This window comes from Tauraco erythrolophus, chromosome 12, assembly GCF_009769465.1.
Source record: "Tauraco erythrolophus isolate bTauEry1 chromosome 12, bTauEry1.pri, whole genome shotgun sequence".
NCBI lineage: Eukaryota > Metazoa > Chordata > Aves > Musophagiformes > Musophagidae > Tauraco > Tauraco erythrolophus.
In genome coordinates, this window is record NC_141476.1 from 11,920,222 (window position 1) to 11,945,076 (window position 24,855).

A 24,855-nucleotide genomic window follows, 5' to 3' on the forward strand; every position below is an offset into this window, starting at 1 on the left:
AAAGGGTTGGATTCTGCTGGAGTCCACAGTTCTCATGCCTCCCAGTGTGAGAGCTGGTAAGTCCAGAATCCAGACTGTGTGCAGCACCCTCTGCATCTTTCTAGACGTTCTCAGGGTGGGAGCCAGAATGCGCAGCAAGCACTCCAGCGGGAGCATAGGCCAGGGAAGAGAGAGATAGTTGCAGAAAGGGAGATTGATTTGACACTATACAAAGTCGAAGGTGAACTGAGTAGTATTATTTGGATCAGCAGAGCATCTAGGGTTTAGTGAACGTGTGGTGGTTTGCCTCCAGGTTAGTGCAGCGGACAAAATACTGAAGGGCTTCCTGTCTTCGACCCATCTGATGCCTTCTTTTGTTATCTCATTGTTTCTGATTTTGTTTTTCAGAAAAACTTTGTGATTCAAGAAAGTCACTATGAAAGGTGAGGAAGTTCGGCAGAGGAAGAAAGAGGGAAGGACTAGGAATGGAGAGCGATCCAGGCACAAAGCAAAGAGCAAGGGTAAACACCGAGAGAGCCGACTTGGCAGCCATGAGGCAGAGGATGTCTCTCTGTCTGCACAGCAGAAGCGGTTGTCTGAGGAGAAAGTGGCCATGGCAAGGTCGCGGGAAGAGTCAGCCGTCTCAATTTGCCTGCAAGTGCTCCTGCCATATCTCCTAGCAGGGCTTGGCATGGTCTTGGCAGGCATGGTTTTGGATTATGTTCAGGTAAGGGAAAGGAACTGATCTGATGTACCTGGAATGGGATAGGTGGAGGACTTTTCTTCAGAGGCAGGGCATTTGCTCTGGGTATAGCAAAATAAAGGAGGACTTACAGCAGTTTCACATGCCAACACACCCTTCAAAGTCAGCTATTATGTACTTTCGTGCAGCTTTCAGGAGACAGTGCATGATGTTTTTCTGGCCCTTTTTCTCCTCTGGAGATAAAAGACAATGTGGTACTAAAGAGCATGCGAAGGATCTGAGGCATCTATGTAGGAAGATGCAGTCCTGTGTAAAGATCTCACCTTGGTTCTGGGAAGAGGGTGGCTGTGCTGCAGCCCTGAGCGCTGTGGTGGCATAGTGCTTTCCTGCAGTAGATACAGCTGTATCACTGCTGGATGTAGCTCTGGAAAGTCCTGTATCCCCTGCCGCACTGTGTAAGGAGCTAGCCAGCCTAGCACTGCTAATGCCTCATACAGCCAGCCCAGCCTGTGCACCACATCCTTTTCTTAAAGCCTTGTAGCAGATGACTTAAATCCTTGAGTCTTCTTCCAGTCCAATTTCTGATTCTGTGATATCAGAAAGGACCAGGTGTTTCCTCCTATGGTGCAGCACTGTTAAGGTAGTGGCGAACACCTAATTTTAGAAAGTTTAAAGCTGCAGTTGATTTCTAGTTTATAAATTGCTACGCCTTTGCACTCTAGGTGACTCTCACTGCTGTGTGCCTTTTTGTTAACCCTTGTTATTTGACTAGCTAGCTGTTGGGCCAGACTGCCCTGACCTATCTGATACGCTGACATTGAAACTACTGTGCTTATATTGACAACTTTCACAAATCTGGAGCTCTGTTCTTTTGCTGTTAGCCCTGGGCTGATCTCCCTAAGCTAGAAGAGCTATAAAGGCTTAAGAGTGACACAGTATCCTTAACTGACCTTAGCATGTACTCAGTACCCAGCAGAGTGTCTAGTCAGATCAGAAAACAGCAAGGCAAATCCAGAACCCAATGACAAACTACTTTTTTTCTCCATAGGTGTCGTTCTGAGAGTCTTAAGCCTTGAGCAGCCACTTTCATATTTATTTTTCAGACTGTTCACGCCTGCCCATTCGTATGGATCTCTGATGTTAAATGCCTGTTACCTCCTGTTGTGAGATATTAAAGCGTGATATAGGTTGCAGATGGGGTTTGTGATGTTGCAGGAGTGTTTTTCTTTCAACATTCTTCCCTTAGAGTATTGTTTTTTCTAGGAAGGACTGGGCCACTGATATAAACAGAACGTGAAGCAAATCTCTTACTCCTCTGAAACCGTAAAAGTCAGATTTCTGTTCTGTGCAAAGAGAGAGCTAACAAAGAGCTTTCATGTTAGTGCTTAGAGCCTGGGAAATCAACCCGTGCAACATCTCATAGGAAAAGTGGGCCTTTGGCAATGAGTATGGTGACTTTTCGTACGTGATTACGGACTACTTGAGCGCGTCTCATTATGGACTAGCTGCTTCTAGGAACTGTCCTTCCCTTCTAAGCCAGTCCTGGCCTCTGCTCCTGCTGCTGCTGTGGTTTCTGTAGGGCAACAGGAGATGCTGTGAGGCTTTGGGCCCCTGGCACTCTCCCTCTGCTTGCTCTCAGTCTCTCCACATGAGCTCTGTTCTCTGCCCTTTCTTAAAGTGGGGAAGAAAGGAGCAAAATAAGAAACAGGAAGAATACAGAGCCTGATCTGACAGAGGGCTAGCAGAGTCAGGAGTCATCGTAGTCCAACAACTGGGATGTATAGTCCTTGTAAAGCATCATCCTCCCATGAGTCTAAAGTGTCAGAATAGTGTTGTCTTTGGCTAACGCTGCCATGGTATAAGAGCACTCACTGGTATCCCTGTCCCTTCTTTGCAGGGATGACAAGGTGCGTCTGGAACTGTGTTCTTTAGCACTTGTCATCTTTCTGTTATTTTTATGTGCTGTGGCCGTGGATGGAGGCCCTAGATCAGAGTCAGGACCCACCAGAGGTTGTTTCTGCTTTGACTCCTCCAGGGCAATGCTACCTGTTGACTAGTTTTCAAGCAGAGGGATAGAGTGTGTTTGTGTGCAGAGGAGGATAGCAGTGTACCTCCCCAGGTTTTGCCATGATGAGTGGTGCAGCCATGAGGTGTTTGGATTTTTTCCCGACTGGTTATAATCTTTTTCCTGCTGTTCAGCAACGCTCTCTTTTTTTTTCTCAAACCTGATGCATCTGTTTGCTGACAAATATGGTATATCTCTTTGCCAGGAAAATATGATGCATCTCTTTGCTGACAAATATGGTGTGGATCTTTACCAGAAATGCCTTAAATACATAATAAAATGACCCAGTGTACACACGCAGGTCACCTGAAGCAGTTACCTTTTCTGCATACTGATTCATCAGTTGAAGACTTTTTATGGTGCTTGCTTAGAAACAGAGAGAGACGAAGCATGATAAACTCATAAAGCCTGCCAGACTGATGTTTTAGTACAGGATGTGTAGCTGCTGTGGTTTTTAGAGGCGTTTGAGTCATTCAGGCTCATTAGTATTTCCTTTACATTGATGTTTCTGCCTGTTGGCAATACAGTTGGCAGATACATTGACGTATGGAACTGGCTATGCACGTTATCAGACCTTTGAAAACCTGTGGTAGCTGTCCAGAAATTATCCTTTATTTCCTTGAAGCCTCTCTGAGTTTCTAACCAGAAGTGGGCCTTCATGCTGTCACTTCTCAGCTCCTGGCTAATAATAGAGAGATTGGGTCATGTGTCGTTATTACAGGATTTTTATTAACCTCCCTCTTCCAGCTATTGCGGGCCTTTTTTTCCAGTTAGATAGCTGAAAAGTGCTCCCTTGTTAGCTTCCAGGTAACCAGACCACTGTTAGGTGATAGAGACACACATACACACCAAGGTAGCCGGGAGAAGAGAGACTTCAGGGGCTGTTCCAAAATATCAACCTAGAAATCAGCAAAGGACAAAGTCTCCCATCTGTAGCTGGGGCTTGTTTTCCACCCTGCCATGCTTGCAGAGGGATGTGCTGTGCCATCTCAGCCCATTAGGCTTTGTTTTGCGTGAATTCAGACCAAAAGAAACACATCATCGAAATGTCTGAGAACTTCCTCAGTTCCCTGTTTATCTTGTTCTGTCCAACCTCGCCAATGTGTTTAGCTCCAAACTGGGGACCCTGTCACAAGGACAGAGTCCATAAGCCTTTAATCTTTGCTTCTCTCTGCAGATTGTGCCAGGGAAGGGGTCGATTAGTACAAAAAGTATTAGTAATGCAACGTGATTTGAACATTGAATTTGAACTGGACTAAGAAACCTGAATCTTTCATGCCTGCCACTGAATACTTGCTTTTACTTGTTTGCCTTCCCTAGGGCATGGCTGGGTTTGAACCTGTGATTGGATAGCGAAAAAGCTTATTTGTGATTGTGCTAAACCAATCCTATACTCTTGTGTCCTAAAGTGTGCTTTTAAAGCTCTTTGACCCTCTGATCCAGTCAGTTTGCCCAAATTATTAGAAAGGACCCTTAGAATACCCTGCATCCCTTGCCTGCTTGCGTGACTTTGAGCTGAAGAATACACTGCAGTCTTTACTGAGCAGGATACAAATTCTTTGGCCGTACGTGGCCATGAGGCAGCTTGTGTCAGCTGTTTGACCATGGGGACTCTGGGGTGAGACCCTCTCTCAAAGCAGTATCTTCCTGAGAGTATGCAGAAGCCGTGTTTTGCTTTCAGACAGGAAGGGAGAGCAGCTCACAGCATGCTGTGGAAACATTCACCCTTTCTCTCTCTTGCCTGCGGCGTAGTGAGATTATGGAGCTACCTTAAATAAGCTCTGGCTATGACTCTTATCTTGGCCTTTGCAAACTAGCAGAAAGTTGAAGTGATGACAGCAGATAAGGGTGTTCGCTTTTGAAGCTTATTGGCTGGTTCTCTGGATTTTTTTTTCCCCTGAAAGCCAGTCATTCAGAGGTATAGCTGGCATAGACCGATCGTTACATCCCACGGAGACCATGGAGGGGGCAAGAGGGGCTGGCGTCTAGAAGGGCAGATCTTCTCTCACCAGCTGGCTTAGCTGTGCCACTTGCCTGTGGATGAGACCTGTGTTAGGATCATCAGCCATGAGAAGCATGGACTCATGTTTTCCTTGACCTTTCTTCACCTTGAAGGAGAGCAAAATGGATCCTGATTGTTAACTCTCCACCATCTCGGCCTTGGGACAGTGAGAAAAGTTCAACGTTGCTTGTGGTGAGAGTGAAGGAACTGGGGCTGGTTCACAGCAGGCTTACATATTAAACCGTCGTATCAAAGGCGAGCCGCAGTCTGACAAGAAGTGTAACCTGAGCAGAAAGGACACTGGTGCGTTTGAGCACGCTGAGGGATTCTTGCATGACCTGTCACTCTTTCAGTGCTGTCGCCTGAGCAGGTCTTACTGGTTTTTACCGAGGTGGTGGGAGCTGAATGGGGTGTGGGCTCATTTCTATTCGTCCACGGACATCTCTGCAATCTTCTTTTCTCTTTTTTAATTCCCCCCTGGATATAACTTGGAGAAATAGCGTCTGTCAAGTTTGCTGCCACCTGGGCTCAACCCAGCTGAATCAATTTTGGAGGATACCCTTGCTGCAACCCTCCGGACGTGCTCCTAGGAGAAGAAGCAGCTAAAGCAATTTGGCATCATTGCTGTTGTTTGAGGAAAAACATTTCTTTTGACTTCAGAGAGCGCTACCAGGAGGATCTGTGTGATGTCCTGATCTCCCCTCATTTGCCCTGCTGAGCATGGGGTAATGGTGTTTGACCATGGTGGTCACACAGTTACAACTGGAACTGTGCTTCCATGGAAAGAAGCTGAGAGGTTTCACCTGCAAGTTGACCAGGTCAGCCAGTGGATTTCTCCCAGAGACTTCGTTCTCCATTGCCTCCCAGATTTTCGTGCCGTTCCTTCTGGCTGGCTTGGGCATGGTAGCTGCTGGCCTCTTGATGGATGTCGTTCAAGTAGGTACATGTGGTTAGGCAACTTAGTAGTGAGGGGGTGGGCTACTTTACTGACCTTAAGTATTTGTGCATTTTTGGTTTTAATGCGTGTAGTTCGAGCAGCCAGTCAGGAGGATGGCTGTAGGTTTTTCCTGTGCTAGAGAGACACTAACCATCTTCTTCAGGTCAGCACATGGGCTTCTTGTAAAGTGGGACAGTGACTTTCAGACAGGCTGCCTGACACTGCCCTCGGTGCGTTAGCCTGGGTGCTCCCTTCGCTGTATCTAGCTAAACACTTTGATGGTGACTGCCGTGAAGCAACTGCGATCAGACTGTGGCATATTCCTGTATTGCATGGTATTATTTCTTTCCTTCAAAAATTGCTGATAAGGAGATCTGGGTCAGGGTTGTTATTAACTACCTGTCTCACTCAGAGGCAAGTTTATGCTTTCAGTTCTTTGCAAACAACCTAATGTAATCTTTGGTCTGGAAGGCATTTAGATACTGTGATGAGAGGCATGCCAGCATAAAAAGATTAGCATTGCCTACAAACTGAGTGCTTCTTGGCCAGACTCTGAGGTAGGTGTAAATTTGGAATAACATCCATTGACTTCCAGGGAGTGGCGCTGGTTTTACACCATGGTGGCCACAACCAGAATCTATCCCATCTGTCTTTCTTTTGTACCAGTGGCACAAATAGAAATGCAAAATTTGATCTACTTTGGGCATCTCATGCCAGTGGATTTACAAATCAAGAAGCTGGCAGAGTTTCCAAAGGATATATCCTGCACTCTGAGCTCACTGGAGTACATTGGATTCTCTGGCATTAGTTCCAAGCAGGAGCTAAATATGGATACTCAAGTGTTTGGAAAGACAATACCTTGCTGTTTTTTTCTTGCACTGAAAGAAACAAAGAAGGCAGAAGAGTTGAATTAAAAGGAATATCAGGAATATCAAAGAAGGGTTAACTGGAGTGGCACACACTGTTGCTATGCTGTGTTTGTCATCTCCACCTTGTGCTGTGCTAAGGCACAGACCTGTCTTGCAGCATTGCAGAAGTTCTCAGACTCCCCAAGATGTGATGTTAATAGTTAGCAGTTATCTTTGGCCAGATATCTCAGAGAAGGATAAAGACATAGTACGTGTCCGCTCCATACCCTTGGCAGGTGGATAGGTCTTTGTCTAAAAGAAATCAAACGCACTTGCTAAGAATTGGGCTCTGTTCAAACATGTAACTGCATCCAAACTGATGGAAAACACAAACCACGTATGCCTATGTTGTCTGCATGTGTCCTTTAAATACCAGAGTGCAGTCTGCTTTCTGTATTTGTTCATTAGACTCTTAGAAGTGGGGCCATGTGTGAAGTGCAATAATGGGAAATGTATTTTTTGGTGAAGGTGTTTCCAACCCTCAGTCAGTGGGTTCAGCTCCCAGAGGAGAGAGCTACTGCATTGAGAGTCATAACTGGCTTGGGAGAGATGTTGGTGAGGTGAGCTGCCACGAGATCAACAACCACACATTTAAAAACAAAACCAGTAGCTGGAAAAATCCAGAGACCCTAGCCTTTAAAGGTTTGGATTATTCTTCTGCGCCTTTTTGTCTTTGAGCTGCTTATTTTCAGCTTTTCTTCCTGCAAGTGCAAGTGCTAGAAATTCACTGTCCTGTCCAACTAAAACCTGAGACTAAGTTTGTTTGCTTGAGGCCAGGTACCGTAAGACTCATATTAGTAATCATGATGGCTCATGCTGCTGAAACTACAGGTTTTTCTTGTCCAAGAGTCCATGATTTGCCCATTTTTCAGGGGATGGTCTGACTGAGGAACACTTTGCCCTATTTGCAGTCACTGCAAAAAATTCTTAGGAAACTCCGTGTCTGCCTTTGACAGGGAGATACATGGGCAAGCTCAAGGATGGTATCTAGAGCATATGTGTGAGTTCAATGGTGCTGCCCTTGTTTTGTAGCATATCTTGAAATAATGTGGTTCTGTGCTGGGAGTCCAGCTGGTGCTCTCATTTACAGGGCTGATGTTGTAAAGAGGAGAGCAAAGAGGAAATTGCTTGTTTGTGTCCTATCAAACTTTTCAGGATTTTAGCAGTTTCTGATCTCTCCTGGAATGAAACCAATAACTGTTCATGTTACTGTAAAAAAAATAGTAAATAAACAGGAGAGATTTGTCTAGCCCAGCTGATTCCAAGGCTCAAATCTGGGTCTCATACTGTAATAAAATGATGCCCAAAGAAATAGCCATTTGCCATTTTATCTTTTTGGTTGTGCAGATGATGCAGTCTCCATGCAGTGCTGCTAGCATGGCAAGGGTCTTTTCTTGCTGGACGTTTCTGCCTCTGCTCCAGTGATCCTTGGCCAGCTGGTCAATTTGGATTCCGGGCTGGCTGACATGGCAGGAGACCTCACCGGTGTTTGGCCCACTCTTTTACAGTAAGGGGAAGAATCAGATTGAAGCTCCATGGTCGGATTTCAAACCAGAGAAATCAGGAGGAAAGCTTCCCTTTTGTTCTCCCCTTCCACACCATGATAGTGGGACACAATCCAAATAAAAGTCACAGACATAAGATATCGCTGTCCTTTGTTGATAAAAGCCCATGAGATGCTTAGCATTGAAAAGGATTTTGAATTGGCTTGCAACTTACAGTCCAGGATCTTTTGATCTTTCTGTTGACTTGCTCATGGCAATGGAAAAACTCTGAGATTTCTTAGCTGCTGCCACAGGAGGATGGATGCCCTGAAGAGGCAACAGGACATGGTTGGGACTGTGAGGACAGTGTAAGGAGGGACAGTGGGGCTAGACTGCACTGGGGAGTCTCAGTACATCTCAGCCTCTATGGGACTCCATGAGTAGATCTTACTGGCATGAGGACCAGCTGCAGTGGATCACGAGGTAACAAGTTTCTTCAGAGCTGAGCTTTAGGGCTGTAACTCCATTATGAGGATGTGAAATGCAAGAGCCTCTTTCTGTCTCAGTGTCCCTGTGTGAGTTTGCAATGCTGCAGGGGATGTTTCTGTTCCTTCTAGGCCAGTTTTCATCTCGAAGGACAGACACACTTCCTAGACTCTATCTAGCTGTCTTTATTCAGGCAGCTCCTTGCCTGTGCAGCTCTAACCTGCCACATTCACCTGCTTCTCCAGGGGACAGTCCTGCAAGGCGATGGCACAGGGATCATCTGTTTATTCTGTATTTCTGTGGTCTGTAACACAATGGAGTCCTGCCTACTGTGGTATAAATCATTATGAATCTGTTCTCAGGCTCTTGGTGAGTCACTAATGAGACTCAAATGGAGGCAATTAAGTCAGGATTTTTTTATTAGTACAGTTGTGTCATTCTTTATTAATTGTTCAAAGCCTTTCATTGTAATTATGTGTAAGGCAGAGTCCCAAAAAATCGTACCTCTCATCCTGAAACTTCTGTTATGATGGCTTGAGACCTGCAAAATTCATCACGAACACTAAGATTGGAGCTTACATTGATGTAACAAAGTCATATTTCCCAAAGGTGACCTGCAGAGAAAATACAAACAGTTGAGGTTTTATGTTGCCTTTTATTTACATATCTTTTTATGTGCAAAATATGCAATGTCTTAAATATGAATGTCTGCACGCCCGTATATTTTAAATGACTGGATTTTTTATATTGTGACTATGAAGCTGTTTTTTCTCCTCTTTCTTTAGAAGGTGTCAAAGATGTGTTTGGATCTTTATTTTTAATTAGAGATGAGAGAGGGGGATTTCAATCTTTAAAAGAGATGTCCGCCCCTAGCTTCTCTCAGGTATTTAAGTTCCATGTTAATAAAGTCAAACAAAGTTGTAGTGTGTCCAATAAGGTGACTAGTCTCGTATTGTCTGTTGTTTACTCAACAGTGACTTACCTTTAACATTTTGAAACGTGCCTGTTTCCAGGTCACCGCTGCCAGGAAATGTGCCTTTTTATATTGGTAATAGTGTTTTGCCTATTATCTGCACCTCAGGGGTGTCTTGCACCATGTGCTCAGGGCTGGCTCAGCCCCGCTTTCATTCATCCTGACCCAGAAGGAAGATGCGAGGTCTTCCCAGCAGAGAGCCACACCACTGGCTTCCCACAGCTTCCCATGAGACAGCCAGAACAAAACACGGAGCTGTTACACCCTGTATGTATTTCCCAACAGGCTGACAGCTGAACGTGTTGACATTTACCAAGTCTGTCCAACCTCCTGGATTTTCGGGTTTATAGGATCCTAATGGATGTGGAGAAAGTGGCAGGGATCTGTTGTTCGTTTTGTCCTCCTCAGGACCGTCATATGATACTAACCAGTGACAAGTTAGAACTGATGAACAAGTTCATCCTTCACATGATGTGTAGCTAAATTATGGAAATTTTTGCCACAGGATGGCACATGGGTTGGAGGGGAGAGATTGGATGAGTACCTGACAGAGAAATCCTTTGAACACTGGCAAGTGTGCAGAAACACCACCCCTGCCCCCAGCTCAGTACCCTGTGGCAGATAGTTGTAGGCTGGAAAATACACAGGAGAATTATCCCATCTACTTGTCATGTTTGCAAATTCTTGTTTTATACATCTGAATTTGACTGCTAGTGGTGATAAGGATAGGTTAGATGGACCTTTGGTTTGACTTACTGCAGCTGCTCTTCTTTTCTTGTATTCTCCTCTTAGATGTTGAGCTAGTTGGTTTTACTTCACGGTGAGCTGCTCCGCTCTGTGATTTCATCCTGATGTGAGCCTCTTCGGCCACAGTGGGACTTTGCCAACATCCTTGAATGCACAGAGGGTGAATGAGTTATGTTCCAAGGCACTGTATGGTAGATAAATTAGAGAAGACGTGTTAATCAACAAGGTTTCTTACAGTTTCAGATAATTGCTAGTGTTGCAACTGGTTCGACAGCTTTGTACAGTTCAGCTTCAGAGGAGCAATGATCATCAAGATATTGGCCCAGCAGTTAGGGCTTATGGGATATCTTAATTCAAAATCCTTTTTCCAGCTGTGCTGGGAGCATGTTTGGTAACAGGCAGATTTAGGAGCTGCCTGTGGAGAAGAGATACAAAAATCTCCTTCCCTCCCACCACCAGTCTTAGATACTTAGTTAGAAGTTTGGTAAAAAAGACAGATACAACTTTTTGTTGTTAGATTGTTTCCAGATCTTTGTGTTTGTTCTTGTGAGTCTGTATAGGGATAGGCGTTCCTGTCTCTAGTGTCAGTACAAAGGATGGAGAGCATGCTGTATTTCATTTGGCTTGTGAACCCTGATTATTTTTCATGTTGTTCTTGGCTAATGCTAAAGGCACATATTAATTTGTCGCTTTCCAAAAATCTTCTGCTGCCCTCAGGAAAAAGGTTCCTTCCCTGTTAAGATAGTGCTTTGCTGTGCGTGAGATCAGAAAGAGTATTGCAAGATAAAAATTCTTTCCTTTGCTCCCAATATGCAACCAGCCCAGGACTGCATCTTCCCCCCTGTGCATAGCAGACACCTGTAGAGCAGGTGGTGAGACAGGAAGCAACAGCATAGGACTGGTCACCATCGCAAACTGAGGTCATTGTCTTTGTTTTTTTTTCAGCACTGGGATGTGTTTCGTACAATTACAGAAGTTTTTATCCTGGTTCCTGCCTTGGTTGGCCTGAAGGGTAATCTTGAGATGACACTGGCATCCAGGCTTTCTACTGCTGTGAGTGTTAACAAGGCGGTGGTAGTGGTGTGTGTGGAGGAGACATCAGGAGATTCTGCTTTGCTATAACCATACCATGTGTGTGAGACATGCCCTTTTCTGCTAAGTAGAAACTAGTGGGGTGTGAGCATTAAAATAATGTGTTTGCCCTTGTTTTGTAACTGGAACAGAGAATTTCCATTTGTGCTTTGAAGGTGAATTAATCCCTGGGTGGCCAGTTGCTGATATCTGGGGCCCTGTGACACATCAAGGAGACAAAGCCAGGGCTCCACAGTTGTCAGCTCCGTATTGGATTGCTTTTCTGTGGGTATTGATCCTTGAGAGACCCAGGGCTTCCCAGCAATCCTACCTTGGGAGGAGCATACCGAGGCTTCTTGGGACCTGCAGTAGCTTCTGCTGCTGGATTTGATCTCTCCCATCTCCCTAAGCTGTTCTGTTTACTTTGGGCTGTTTGTGTTTCACATCTTGGGAGAAACTGGAGCTTAACAGAGAAACTTAGGGGGAACGAAAGAGGAAAAACGGTTTAAGTTGTTCAGCTTTCATTCTGTGTGCGATGTGGTGGATGTGCCCACTCCACCTTTAGCTGGGTGCCCTGCAATGGCTCTGCTCCTCCATGTGAGCCTCTGGGACACTGGGCTAGAGCATGATGGAGATGTATCAAGAAGGAAGTGCAGGGAAGGCTGGGAGATGCCAACCTGTGCTTGCTTCTCTCTGGCTTTAGCAGCCCCTAAACTGCCTTCAGCAGCTGCCTGTGCCACAGGAACAGGTTTTCAGAGTGTCTCTCTTGGCTCCCAGGCTAACACGGGACAGATGGATGATGCCCAGAAGCAATGGAAAATGGCCACCTGCAATTTAGCCCTTATCCAGGTGAGTCACTTCAGCTGGGGGAGGAGAAAGGCTCTTTTGCAATGCACAGCCTGACAGCGTCTGTTCCCAGCAGTCCTGGATCCAGAGCTGTTGATTTGGGGCAGGTATTCTCAACAGAGACAAGCAGAGCCCGGGACTTAACCTCCAACAAAGCTCTGTGTGGCCCCAGAGCTTGCAGCTTAGCTGCAAAACACATCTAGACATTCATGGACAAGCTGAAATAATGAAAAGCCCTCCTTTTGCAGGGGGACCTGCAGCACAATCCCTGTTTCACAACAGCCCCTAGATAAAGCCTGTCCTTTACTGGCAGTGTTTGAGAATCAGCCCTGGGCAGGAGGGGAGAGATGGGGGAAATGTGCCTCTTGTAGCTCTTTCCACTTGTTGAAATCCAGCAATCAGCCTAGAGGTTGCACATGGCAAGGCCACAGGGCTTGCAACATGTGTCTGAGTGCTCTCCCTTATCACCTTCCACAGCTTTCAGCTTGCTAGGAGTGCTGCGTTGATGGGGAGCCCATTTCTGTGTTGACCAGGGCACTTCCTTTGCTGGTGAACTCTGTGTCCTTTGCTGAAATGTTATCTGCCCTCTGCAGGCCTCCAGAGTTTTTCTCCAAACTTCGTCAGGATTTTTTTTAATATAGTGGAGCCTTACAGGGATGATGCTTAAATACGTAAGCAATCAGCATCTTTGCAAGGCTTTGCCCTTCTAGCTGTGTGGCAGTGCCACAGTCGCATGGAGCCAGCACTGCCTGGGAGCAGATGCAGATGATTTCTCACCGTCTGTGTTTCAACCCTCAGGTCCAGGCCACCGTGGTGGGACTTCTGGCTGCTGTTGCTGCTGTGATCCTGGGAGCTATCTCCAAGGGCTCTGTGGAGCTGAGTCAGGCTGCCGTGCTGTGTGCCAGCAGCGTGACCACAGCCTTCATAGCTGCACTTTCTCTTGGTGAGTCGTTTTGGTTCCTCAGATGAAACACGCAACACTCGGCTGCGGAAAATTCTGTCCCTCCGCCAGGGAGGCCCAGCTGACATCCCTTTGGTCTGGCACAGGGAGGAGGGATGCTGGGAGTATTAGTCCTATACCTGCTGCTTTCACCCCCTCTGCATCCTGCCCTTGCTTCTCATCTATGAGGATCTGTTCTTCACTGGGCTAGTGGCATCCACAGCAGCAATCAAAATGCCCCACTTCACCTGACAACACAAAAAATGCCACATGCTATACATGGGTGTACACACACGTGCTCACACTTTCTCCTTATGTTTTGGGTGATGCAGTAGCCATTTACACTGGCCCTTTCCTTGGAGAGAGTGAGCTAATGCCGTGTACAAAGCAGGGTATTGAGAGCCTGTTAGCAGACAACTCCAGACCACGCTCAAGACGGGCTCGGGTTACCCAGTACCCTGCAGAGGATTGTGGCCAGCCCTGTGGCTTGCCTGCTGAGAGCTCTGATCCAGACAGTCAGCTCCCCTGCCTGTTCCCCTCGCAAGGGAGTCGTGATGGGGTGGGCGACGGGTAGGAGCTGCTCTGGGTCGCCTGGAGATGATCAGTTTGTAGATCTGCCATACGAGGGCAGCATGACACCCGGAATAGAGAGAGCTGGCAGAGTTGGATACAGCAAGTTTTATAAATGAAAGGGACAAGTCAGAGCAAGTGCATATCCTGAAGCTGGAGTCAAAGGGTTATTGTAGATGCCTTTGATGAAAAACATGGGATGAGGCAGTTGTTACAAGAGAAAACCAGCAGCCCAGCTTTCATTAAACTCTTCCCTTCAGTCTCTCCGCTCGGTGTGATACAGAGAGGCTTTGCTGCCGTACCATCAGAGGCTTTCAGCCACCAATAGTTTCTTCCCTGGACATGGTCACAGGCGACCTGTCTGTGGGTGAGCACGATGGGAAGCTGCTATTTTTATGACCAGGGAGGGGGAAGCAGTGTGAACTGTGCTGTGGGGAGGGGAGTGTGGGTGTCCAAGAGAGCTTTTGTGGAGAATGCCATGTTGTGTGAACATGTGTTTCTGTATCAGGGAAGGTGCACACGTGGCATTTCTTAGCGGAGAGCTAATGCTTCTGTGCACGCTCAGCTTTGGTGGGCCTGTGCCAACAGGCACAGAGAGGTGGTGAGCTGGAGGGAAGCACTGTTCCTCTGACTTCCTTTGGTGCATCCTGTCAGCCACGGAAGGACGTTGAAGAGATGTCATGTTTCTTGGCTTAAGGCTGCCCTTGCCAGTCACACAGCAGTGGAGGGTGGCCAGGCAGGGTTTATTCTCGGTGGCTCTTCCACAGGCCTGTGAGAGATCTGATGGCTGAGGGATTCCCGCTTGTTCATCAAGATCTGGAATTTGTGCTCATTAACTTACCTTGGAAGCAAAACTTCCCTCCTCCTCAACAATGCTGAAAAGCAGCTGAATTTTCCAGGTGCAGCTCAGAGGACGAGAGGCAATGTGGGCCACCTTCATAACCCCTTCACTCTGGATCTTCTCACAGCATCAACATCCACCCAGTGCAAAGGAAAGCAGCTCCAAAGACTCTGGGACATGAGGGGTCAGTCTGATAGCTGGGACGAAAGGCTAATTCAGACTACTGTAAGGAAGCTCGTTGCTCCTTGGTGGTTCAAACTTAGAGAAATTTTGGTCTAATATGGAAAATATCTTTGTGCTGTGGAATCCAGAGCAGAGGATGGCACCAGGAGGCTGTGGCATGCCTGCTGTGTGCTTATCTATGAGCATGCTTTGTGCCTGGTCCTGCTTCAAGGCAGCAAAGATTAGCTGCTCAAGAGGGGAGCTGCTACGTTTGGGCTGCCTGCTGGTATCTCCTTTGATCCCTTGAGTTAGCTTGTGTGCCTCTGGGCCTTTGGTGCAGTTCATAAGGGCAGAGTCATGCCCTTCAGGTTAGTGAAAGCAAGAGGACAAATTCCTGGGGATGTCCAATCTCCAGCTGCGTGGTACCACTACGGGTAATCTGCTTCTTGCTTTTCCCAGACCTCGTGTCCCTCTGGGAACTGGAACAGCAACTCTGGGGTGAAACACAGCAGGATGCATTATGATGCCTGCTCTGTGTCTTTTCTAGGTCTGGTGATGATTGGCGTGATCATCGGAGCAAGGAAAGTTGGGATCAATCCAGACAATGTCGCCACACCCATAGCAGCAAGCCTTGGAGACTTGATAACCCTTTCCCTGCTGGCAGGAATCAGCAGTACGCTCTTCAAATACATAGGTACAGTGTTCAGCAGAGATTTACAGCTCAGCAAGGGAGGGATGAATCCTTGTGAAATTATTGCAGGGTGCTTACCCATTTCTGGGATGTCTCAGAACAGAGGCTGTCATGCCACTGGGGTTGAAAAAGGACCAAAGAGGCTTTTTCCAGGCTCCCTTTTAGTAGCAAATTAGAAGGCAGAGCCTAAGAAACACGACTGGGATTTGTCAAAGAAATGACCAACGTGTGTATTGCATAGCGTTGGAACAGAAGGTTGACATATGTGACACTGACTCTGTTCCTGTGTCTGTTGCTAGCCAAGCATAACTACTTTCTGTGCATGGGTAATAACAGGTCCTTCCTCACAAAGCTATTTAAAGGTTTTGGCATTTGTAAAATCTTCTCGTATCTTCTCATGTGGCGAGTTGTGGATGAGCAAGATATTATCATCTGGGAGGGAGAGAGGCAGGCAGTGCTGCATTGTTTTTTGCTCACAGGACTCTGAGTATGAGTTGTGGCTATGGGGTTAGCTGTGCTGCTGCTTGGCAAAGACTGGGGCACCTGTTGACACTGAAAAGTTCAAAACATGTTGCAACTTGGTGATATATGCCTGACTGTTGCTTGTAAAGTGCTAGGCTATTTACCATGAGCCTGTGCTAGGCTGTTTACTGTGAGCCTAACCTAGAATAGAGACAGGAAAATAAAAACATCCAGCAAACTCAGTACCATTTGAAACCCGGACTGTTGCTTCAGACCGTGAGCAGAAGCAGCGAGGCAGCTGTTCCCAGTTTGCGTAACTCATTCCATATGCCAGCGAGTGAGGGAGGGAAGGAGCACACATTGCAGGCAGAGGCCCACAAATCGCTTCTGTCCAGTCCTCCTTGAGCTTCAGAGGTGCATTTTTTTAATAGGCTTTTTCCATGACGCCATCACACCTGCCTCTGTAAAGCGAGTTTGTCTTTCAATCACTGTGCCTCTGATAACATCTCCCAGGAAGCACATGGCACAAAAACATGATAACCTCTATGGTTGTGACCACAGAGCATTTGTGATGTTTTCAGAGTAGCTTAAATAGCCTCTTGAGATGGAAAATACTCAGTGCACAGACACTTAGTCATTGGGACCATGAAGTGAAGCAGGGAGAAGGAAAGCACTGCTGATGGTGGTTAAATAAATCCATTTCCCTCCTCAGTGTGTAGTAAGGGACAGGTCATGCTGTGATAACTTCTGGGTTCTACCAAAATGTATCCCTCAAAAATACTGGTGAGTCTGTAAAGTTTGAAGTACTACGTGCCATCTGACGCAGCACCATCTCCTTCTGCGGAATACCCTTTCGCCAATGAAGATTTTCAATTTTTTAAAAATCAACTCTGGAACTTCCCAGTCCTGCATAGCAGAGATGCCAGCTGTGCCAAAAAGTTGCGACTTGCTTGTGGACTGTATGTGAAAGAATGTGGCAGAACTGGAATTTGGAGACTGAAGTCCATTCATCGTACCAGAAGTCTTTCTGTGGGCTTTGATAATGTTTGATAGACTCCAGTGCTCTGTGTCTGCATTATTTAAGAAGGGATTAATTGCCCGAAGCAACAAGGAGTGGAGATAGGAGATCTGGTACAGCAGCTAAGTCTGTCATACAACCCATCTATCCTAAATGAGTCCAAGTAGTAGAGTGCACTGACAAAACAGCAGCTATTTACACCCTAGAAGTGGTTGTATTTCGGTGCTGACTAAAGCCACACATAAAGAGTGCACCTATTTGTGTAAGAGCCCTTGATTCATGGAAGATATCATCACATCAGTGCTCTCTCGTCCAGGTAGCCTGAGGGCCTGGCAGCGCTGTTTCGAAAAATGCACACTTTGAGCCTGCCTCGTCTCCCAGATTACCTGCAAAATCTGCGTTACAGCCTGCTGGCTTTGGCCCCAACACAGAGACCAGATGGAGAGCTTTGTTGAAGAAGCATTTTTATATCAAAAGGATTGGCATCATCCCCATTGCTTGAAGGTGTTTCTTATGCTTCTGAGTCATGTTTATTTTCCTTTAGTGCTGCACATCTACTTATTTTTTAATTTCTTTGCTTCTAAAGGTCGCTTCAAGGTTATGCCCCTACGGAATGGAAAAAGTACCTAATGGAAACACATGTAAGCTTGCACGAAAGAAACCCTGGATCTTAACTGGCTTATACGTGCAAGAGAGCATTTGTTCCTATAGAGCAGACCAGCTGCTCAGCAATTCTGCTAGCTTGTCACCCAAAGTACCTATTACTTCTTGTTTAGGTGAAGGCGTGAGGTGTCTGTCCTAAGTGTGCTTGCACACAGGAGTTCCCCCCCTTGCCCTGCTGTTCGATTTGTACCCTGAAATTCTGTAACTTTTTGTCTTGCCTAGTTGGAGATGGAATTGGAGACTTGCTCATCTTCAAATATAACTTGCTTTGAATCCTGCTGATTTTCAAATAACATCCTCTAGCAGTGAGTTCCAGGGGTTAATTATGGATTTCTGTGGTGGAGTGAGGTGGTTGTGTGGAGAATATCTTGGTTCATGTGATTTTTCTGCTATTGTAACTCAGTGTGAGAGAAAGCCCTGCTGCCTTTCTTCCAGACTTTATGCAATATGATTTTGGCAACCTATGAAGCCAAGGGCATTTAATTCAAGATTTCTTTTCCTCTCCAGATATGAAATACCTTTCTCCACTGATCTGCGCTGTCTTCATTGTCATGATTCCTCTCTGGGTTGCTATTGCCAAGCAGAGTCCTTCCCTTGCTGAAGTCCTGAAATCTGGATGGCAGCCGGTCATTGTTGCAATGAGCATCAGCAGGTAAACTGAGGAACATGAGCCCATATGCATATGCACGCTGCAGAGAGACCCCATGCTCATTTAGAAAGAAAAGTGAAACTGGAAAGGACAGCAGAAGGGTGTTGTTCCAGTGCTTCTGAGCCCTCCATGGCCCTCCAGCGGGTTGTGAGATAGAAGATAAGGAGCCCCCAAATGACTGGAAAAAGCAAGTTACCATTTTAAGTCGCACTTGCACATCCATGCACCATGTAGGTGCAAGCCAGGAAACCAAAAAGGGAGATGATGACCATCACAAATACTCAGACTTCAAGCTCATTTTTACCTAGCTCTAAAGACAGAAGACTAGTGAATGTAGAGACAGGTAGTTCATTCCACCTGTACTACGTCTTTCAAACCCAGCTGAGATCTGGGGCAGAATTTAAAAAAAGTGCTAAGACCAATGCAGAAGTGTAGCAAAACTTTTTGGGGGAATGATAAAGCTTCCCTGGCTACTATCAGTTTTGCTCAAGGGTGGGCGAGGAGGTCTTCCTGATCTCATTACGCTATTAACAAAAACTGTAAGTCTGTCTATTGGTGAAAACTGAGCTGTAAAAGGAGTAAACGGGGAATAGTCCAGCCCTGGCAATGGAGCAGAAGCAGCAACTCATCTCAGTGTGCTATTTTCGCAGCGTAGGAATTGCCCTCAGAAGAGAGATTGATCCACCCTCATTGCCTGTCCTTTTTCAACAGCATTGGTGGGCTCATCTTGGACAAAACTGTAACTGACCCAAATTTTGAAGGCATGGCAGTTTTCACACCTGTGATTAATGGTAAGTTGGGCAGGGGGAGTGATAGGCATGCTTTTATTTATACCTCCCCCTCCTCCCCAAGGGTTATGGTATCCACTGTTGCCCCTGCGCAGAGGTCTGTGTTCAAGTCTCTGCGCCCATCATGAGTGGAAGTGAAGCTAATGGTCCCCATTACATCCCTACTTACATATATCTTTAAGCGTCTCTGGAGCAAAAGAGCAGGCAGAGCTGAAAAATACTGGCAGAGCTGTGGGAAAGGTTAACAGCATCTGATAGTTGTCTCTGATAGCTACGGTGACACTTTTATTTCGTAACATCAAACCTGCTAAGGATGTCACAATAAATCCATTTTCCCTGTCTCTCTCCACTCAGCAATTTGAGCTGTGTAATCATCCTCTATACAGACTGTTGATAAAGATTAATATGTTAAGATTATATATGTGTATACATTAAGAAAAGATCTTATATTATATAGAGAGATTTTAATATATATATCTCAACATCTTTTGTGTGTATATTTGTATTTGTTTGAAGCCTTGCAGTACTTTTATACACACACGCCAGCACAAACTGCTGGGCATCCTGGCAGCGCTGAGGACCCACTGGGTTATTTGTCTGCTATTGTAATGTTCTTGCAGGCCAGGCCCATTCCAGGGGAAACCCACGTTCCTAGGGCACACTTGGCCTCCTGCCACCCTCAAAGCGTGGTGTCCTCTTGCAGTGTCAGAAGGTGTCACCCAGCTACCACCTGACTGGATCTGCATAAAGACAGCCACCTTGCTGACAAACTCTTTCCAGCATGGTTAGCCAAAGAGCCTGATTAGGAAAATACGTCAACAGCAATTTAGTTGAACAATGATTGACCCAGACGTCTCTCTGTGGGGGCGGGCGACCTGTTTGGCAGAGCTGGTGGCAGAGTTACGCAGTGCTCCGTGTCTTTGCACAGGTAACTCTTGGCTTCGCATGTGCGGAGGAGGCCTGCGAAGCGTGGCAGTGCGCGATTCAGAAAGCTCCCGTCTTGAGCTGTGTTGAGCGACTCTTAGTAATTTCACTTTGATTCTGCTCTGGCAAATCTCACATTTAATGATGGAGCATTTCCTCCTTCAAGGAAGGGAAAACATGAGAAGCCTGTAGGATCTGGCTTACTGTTATCTTTTCTGTGGCATTTCTACCCTGCAGATACTCAGGGTGGTGGAGGTTTGCTCCATAGATCATCATTCTTCTATTTTCTGCTAGAAAATGTAACTGCTTTTTCGTGTTAGCTAGAATTAATCAGTCTGGAAGGAATTAATTGCCTTTTAATTACCTAGCATATTTAGGCTCTGATTCATTCTTATATGATTCCTCCTCATTTAACAAGTGTGTTAGATTCCTTCTCTTTTAAAAAGTGTGTTAGATGCCTTCAGACAGACATATAACCACTCTCTGTGATGTTTGTTGTCTTTTAAACAATAATGACTCTCTGGGTGAGTAAATCCAAGAAGTGGCCATAAGCAGCATCTGCCATTGCCTGTGCTGCTTTCCCCAGATGTTGCTCGCAAACTGCGTCAAACCAGGTACAATTACATCATCTTCAGAGGCCAGTGGCATTTACAGCCGGTGCTGGGAAGCAAGGGGAAATGCTTCCAATAAAGCAGTAAGAAAATGATCACTGGAGCCCTCCTGATTTTTGAGAGATGTTCCTGCCGAGTGAACAGTGCAGCATCACCGTGACACGTGGGATCAGGTTTTCTCTTTCTCTCATTGCTGCTCTCAGTGAGCTTGTGAGTGAATGCAGATCAACTCACCTTGGGCTGGGTTTTAGACTGATGTTTCCTGCAGCAGTCAAGGTGGTTTTACAGGCTTACTGTGTTTTGTCCTCATAGGTGTTGGAGGGAACCTGGTCGCCATCCAGGCCAGCCGTATTTCCACATTCCTGCACTTCTGGAGCATGCCTGGAGTTTTGCCATACAAGATGAGGCAGAATTGGCCCAACCCATGCACCACATTCTTCTCATCAGGTAGACCTTGAACCCTAGGTGTCCATGTCTCAAGGCCTGTCATCACAGAATAGCTCCTTTGTCAAGCCTGGTTGGCGAAGGACTAGGTGGGTTTCAAAGGCAGAACTCCCTTTCTCCCTTACAAGGAAGATACTTCAGGTCGGAGAGGAAGCATCTTTGCAGTGGGCAGCTTGAAAAACAGCTTGTGGCATACTTGCTCACTGGCTTGCAAAGAAACTGGCCTTCAGGGAGCACTAAAGAAAGTAATTGAAGAAAAATTTGATCTAATAGAAAGTAATTTTAACCATAGCCAGCCTAGAGCCATCACCTGTGGACAGGGGTGAATAGAGCATAACCTTGCTGAAAATCAGCAATTCCTTCATCTTCAGCAGTGGATAAACCTAAGCATCAGCAAAACTGGATTTGGGTCTGTTGTCTTTTTAGATTGCAGGTTCCTCTTGATTTTCCCTAGTGAGTTGGGAGTTACTGCTAAAACAAACTAAAAACTGGGAAAGTGGGTTGCAGCAAGGCAGAGCAGAGCAGAAGCAGTGGGAGGAAGAGAGCAGCTGAGAGGAGTGTTTGGAAGAAGTGGAGTGGATCAGCATGGAGCACGCCTTTGGCATATAGTTTCAGTGCTAGACAAAGCTGCTGGGCTGATACTGCAGATGCTCCAGATTGCTGTATGATCTGGAAAAGGCGTTAGCAATGTGGTTGGTGGGTGGGGACAGCCCCAAGCCTGTGCCTGAAAATATTCAGCTGTGTCCTGTCCTTCCTGCACCGTCTGCAGCTGCTGTCATCACTGTTTCTGTCTCTGTCCTCTGCAGAGGTGAATTCCAAGTCAGCCCGAGTGCTGTTCCTCCTGGTTATCCCAGGGCACCTTGTGTTCCTCTACACCATCCATCTGCTGCAGGGAGGCCACACGTCTCTGTCCTTCACCTTTGTGATGTTCTATTTGACTGCTGCTTTGCTGCAGGTAAACTCCAAACTCTCATCCAAAAGCAACTTCTCGGGTACCATGAAAACAAAGCAGTCTCCAGGCTAAACAGGAGTCACAGTAAAACTTCCAACAGTGGCCCGCATTTCCAGTCATTTCAGGTGTGCTTCCTGCCAAGCATCATATACCTTCTGTGGGTCCAGTAATACTTCACCCAAATTGCCAGAGTCTGGTTTCTCCTATGAGCAAAACTGCCCTTAAGGGAGAGTGAGGGATCAGACATGAGGTGAGGAATAAGTTACCATCATCCGCGGAGCTGCAGTAAGTGTGCAGAGACGCACTTAGCAAGGAGGTACCTCTTGCTGTAGGTGGTACCTTGTTTCACCCTGGTCACTCCTTGAGTCTCTAAGCCCCAGGTATTTCTAGACTGCCACTGGTCATCTCAGCAAGGGGCAGTTGAGAGTCTGTGAACCCCAACCAGCAGCTTTCCCCACTCATTTGGGAACCCAGGTTTGTGTATCATGCTGAAGACCTAGGGAACCCTCTGGGCAGGGCCATATGGGTCAAAATCAAAGGAAAAACCCAGGCTTAGAAGTTCATCTTCAAAAGTAAAAGCTCTGGGTAGGCAACGGGCAGTTCATCCAATTTGTTCTGCTTGTTCCCTTTCGCTGTTTCGCCTGCCCCGTAAACTTTGTCATCTCACGCAGAAACGAATGGGGCTGTTGCTCTGACTTCACTTGCCCTTTTAAATCTAATTTGCAGGGTGAGGTAGCTGACTTCTCACTTTGCCTTACAAGCAGTCTCGTGTCTGCGGGTGAATTCCTTGCATGTGTAAACAATCAGTTTTTCTCAACCTTTGCACAACCCTAAGCCCAGCAGCACAGCCATAGTTGTAAAGGAAAATATTTATTCTTCTCTTTATGCATCGAGGGTAACTCCTCAACCAAAGCCAAGCATGAAAATACGCAGAATAATTGACAGCGTAAAAAGCAGAATCCCAGCAACGCCACTGACCCCAAAAGATCCTCATGGAGGCCAGCAGAGGAGAATACACTCAGCCTGGCTTTTCCTTCCCCTCCATTATGCTTTAGAAAGAAAGACAGAGAGAAAGAGAGGGGGAAGTTTGGGTCAGATGGAGGAAGCCCGAAGGAAAGATCAGAGGCCTAGAAAACATGACCTCAGAGGAATGATTGAATGGACTGGGGTTAGCTAGTCCAAAGAAGAGAGGTTTGAGAAAAATCTGGTTAATGGCCTTTAAAATACCAAGTTTCTGTAGGGAGGGACAGAATAACATTTTCTCTGTGGTCACTAGGGATCAAACATGAAATCATGGGTTTCAAATGGAAAAGGGCAGATTTATGTTCGACCTTGGGAAAAATAAGAACAGGAAAAAAAAAGCCATGGGCCTGATTGCTTAGAGTGTGGCATCTCCATCTTTGAAGGTTGTTTAGCATAGGTTAAACAAACATCAGGAAAGATGTGGGCTTATTTTGTCTTGTATTGAGGCAGAGGAATGGTCTATGTAAAACTCTTGAGTTTCCATCCAGCTTTAGTTTCTGTGATTCTGTCATTTAATTTGCTTCCCCATCTCTCCTCCTCCCTCTCCCCCCCACAGCTTGCAGTTTTCACCTCTAGAAATGCCGCCTCTGGCTTTGGTTCCTGTTGTGCTGCGGTCTCCCATGGAGGGGCCACAGATGTGGGGTACAAGCTCTCTCTCCTTCTTAATTCAATTAACTAGAGAGTCTTTAATCTTTAACTGAAGTATTTTTTTTCCTCCATCTGTTTATCAGAATCAGGAATGAAATAGGAATTAAAAGAAATCACAACAAAGATTTTAAAACTGTTGAGATGAAAAAAAAAGGAATTATTTTCTTTTTTTAACATGTCAGTGCTGCTTGGGATAACTTTGATGTAAAAACTGCCTCGAACTCCAGTTGTCCACTGAGACTTTTAGGAAAAACAAAGTAGACGCAATCTGAATTTCTAATGGAAAAGAGAAGGATGGAGAGGAAAAATCTGGCTACAAACTCAGCCTTTGGGACTGCCTGCATATTGGCAGCAGCCCTGTTTGTGGTGCAGTGGATGGGAGCACTCCCATTAATGGCATGGGAAGCGGGAACCGTACTTTTGGGAGATGCTTTTGGTGTGGCCAGACTCCCATTTTGGGCCACGTGATGCTGGTGAGCAGTTCAAGTGTGGTTCTCACACTTGTGGCTGGCAGCACTGGCTGTGGCACTATGGGCAATGCCAGGCAATGCAGTGCCCAAGAGCATGAGCCAGCTACACCCATCCCAGCAGCGACTCCATCCTGCAAAGAAACAGCATTTCTCTGGGGAAGGTGTTAACTCTCGGCAATCCCTGTTAGCTCTGAGACCTTGGCTGTGGCCACATTGTTTTGGCTGTGGGCTGAGGGAGGCTGTTGCATTACCTTCTTGCTGCCTCACAGCAGGGCCTGTCTTGCCTCTCCTCAGGTGGGAATCCTGCTCTACGTAGCCGACCTAATCGTGCGCCTGATGTGGAGGAAGGCGCTGGATCCGGACAATTTCTCCATCCCCTACCTCACTGCCCTGGGGGACCTCCTGGGCACCGGATTCCTGGCTGTCTGTTTCCACCTGGTTTGGCTTGTCCACGGTGCAGACATGAACCTGGGGAACTGAGAGACCGTGTGCTGCTCCACATCACTCGTGCGAAACGGTGATTTCCTCTGGGACAATGGAATATTTGGCGATGAGCACCGGGTCACCCGGCTGGATTGGGCATCCCCCGCTGCCCCCAACACCCTGCCTCTCCTCCCCGTCGTGCCTTACAGCTGGGCTCACCTGCCCCGAGGAATCCACAGACTTGCGCCCTCGCAAGTGAGCCAGATGGTTTTAAGCAGCACCTGCTGCTCACCCCTGCGCCCAGCAAACAAGGTGGTGAGGAGCATTTGGGCCATTTGCAATGAATGAGCGTTTTGATGGGTTTCCCTGGCACCG

General features: G+C 46.5%; 1 protein-coding gene across 3 annotated transcripts; it reads left to right on the forward strand.

Annotated features, from left to right (window-relative positions):
* Positions 1–415: 415 nt before the first annotated feature.
* Positions 416–24,537, forward strand: SLC41A3 (solute carrier family 41 member 3). Of its 3 annotated transcripts, XM_009987358.2 has the most exons (11): positions 5,599–5,685; positions 11,230–11,337; positions 12,133–12,204; positions 13,000–13,144; positions 15,262–15,408; positions 16,141–16,143; positions 18,056–18,200; positions 18,909–18,988; positions 20,833–20,967; positions 21,771–21,919; positions 24,352–24,537. In XM_009987358.2, exons 1-11 carry the CDS (start codon positions 5,650–5,652, stop codon positions 24,535–24,537), a joined length of 1,206 nt encoding a protein of 401 aa, XP_009985660.2. In that variant the 5' UTR covers positions 5,599–5,649. The 3 variants fall into 3 exon arrangements, with proteins under 3 accessions (XP_009985659.1, XP_009985661.1, XP_009985660.2); XM_009987357.2 differs by lacking the exons at positions 5,599–5,685; positions 16,141–16,143 and adding an exon at positions 416–706; XM_009987359.2 differs by lacking the exon at positions 16,141–16,143 and having other exon boundaries at positions 5,491–5,685.
* The last annotated feature ends 318 nt before the right edge of the window (positions 24,538–24,855 follow it).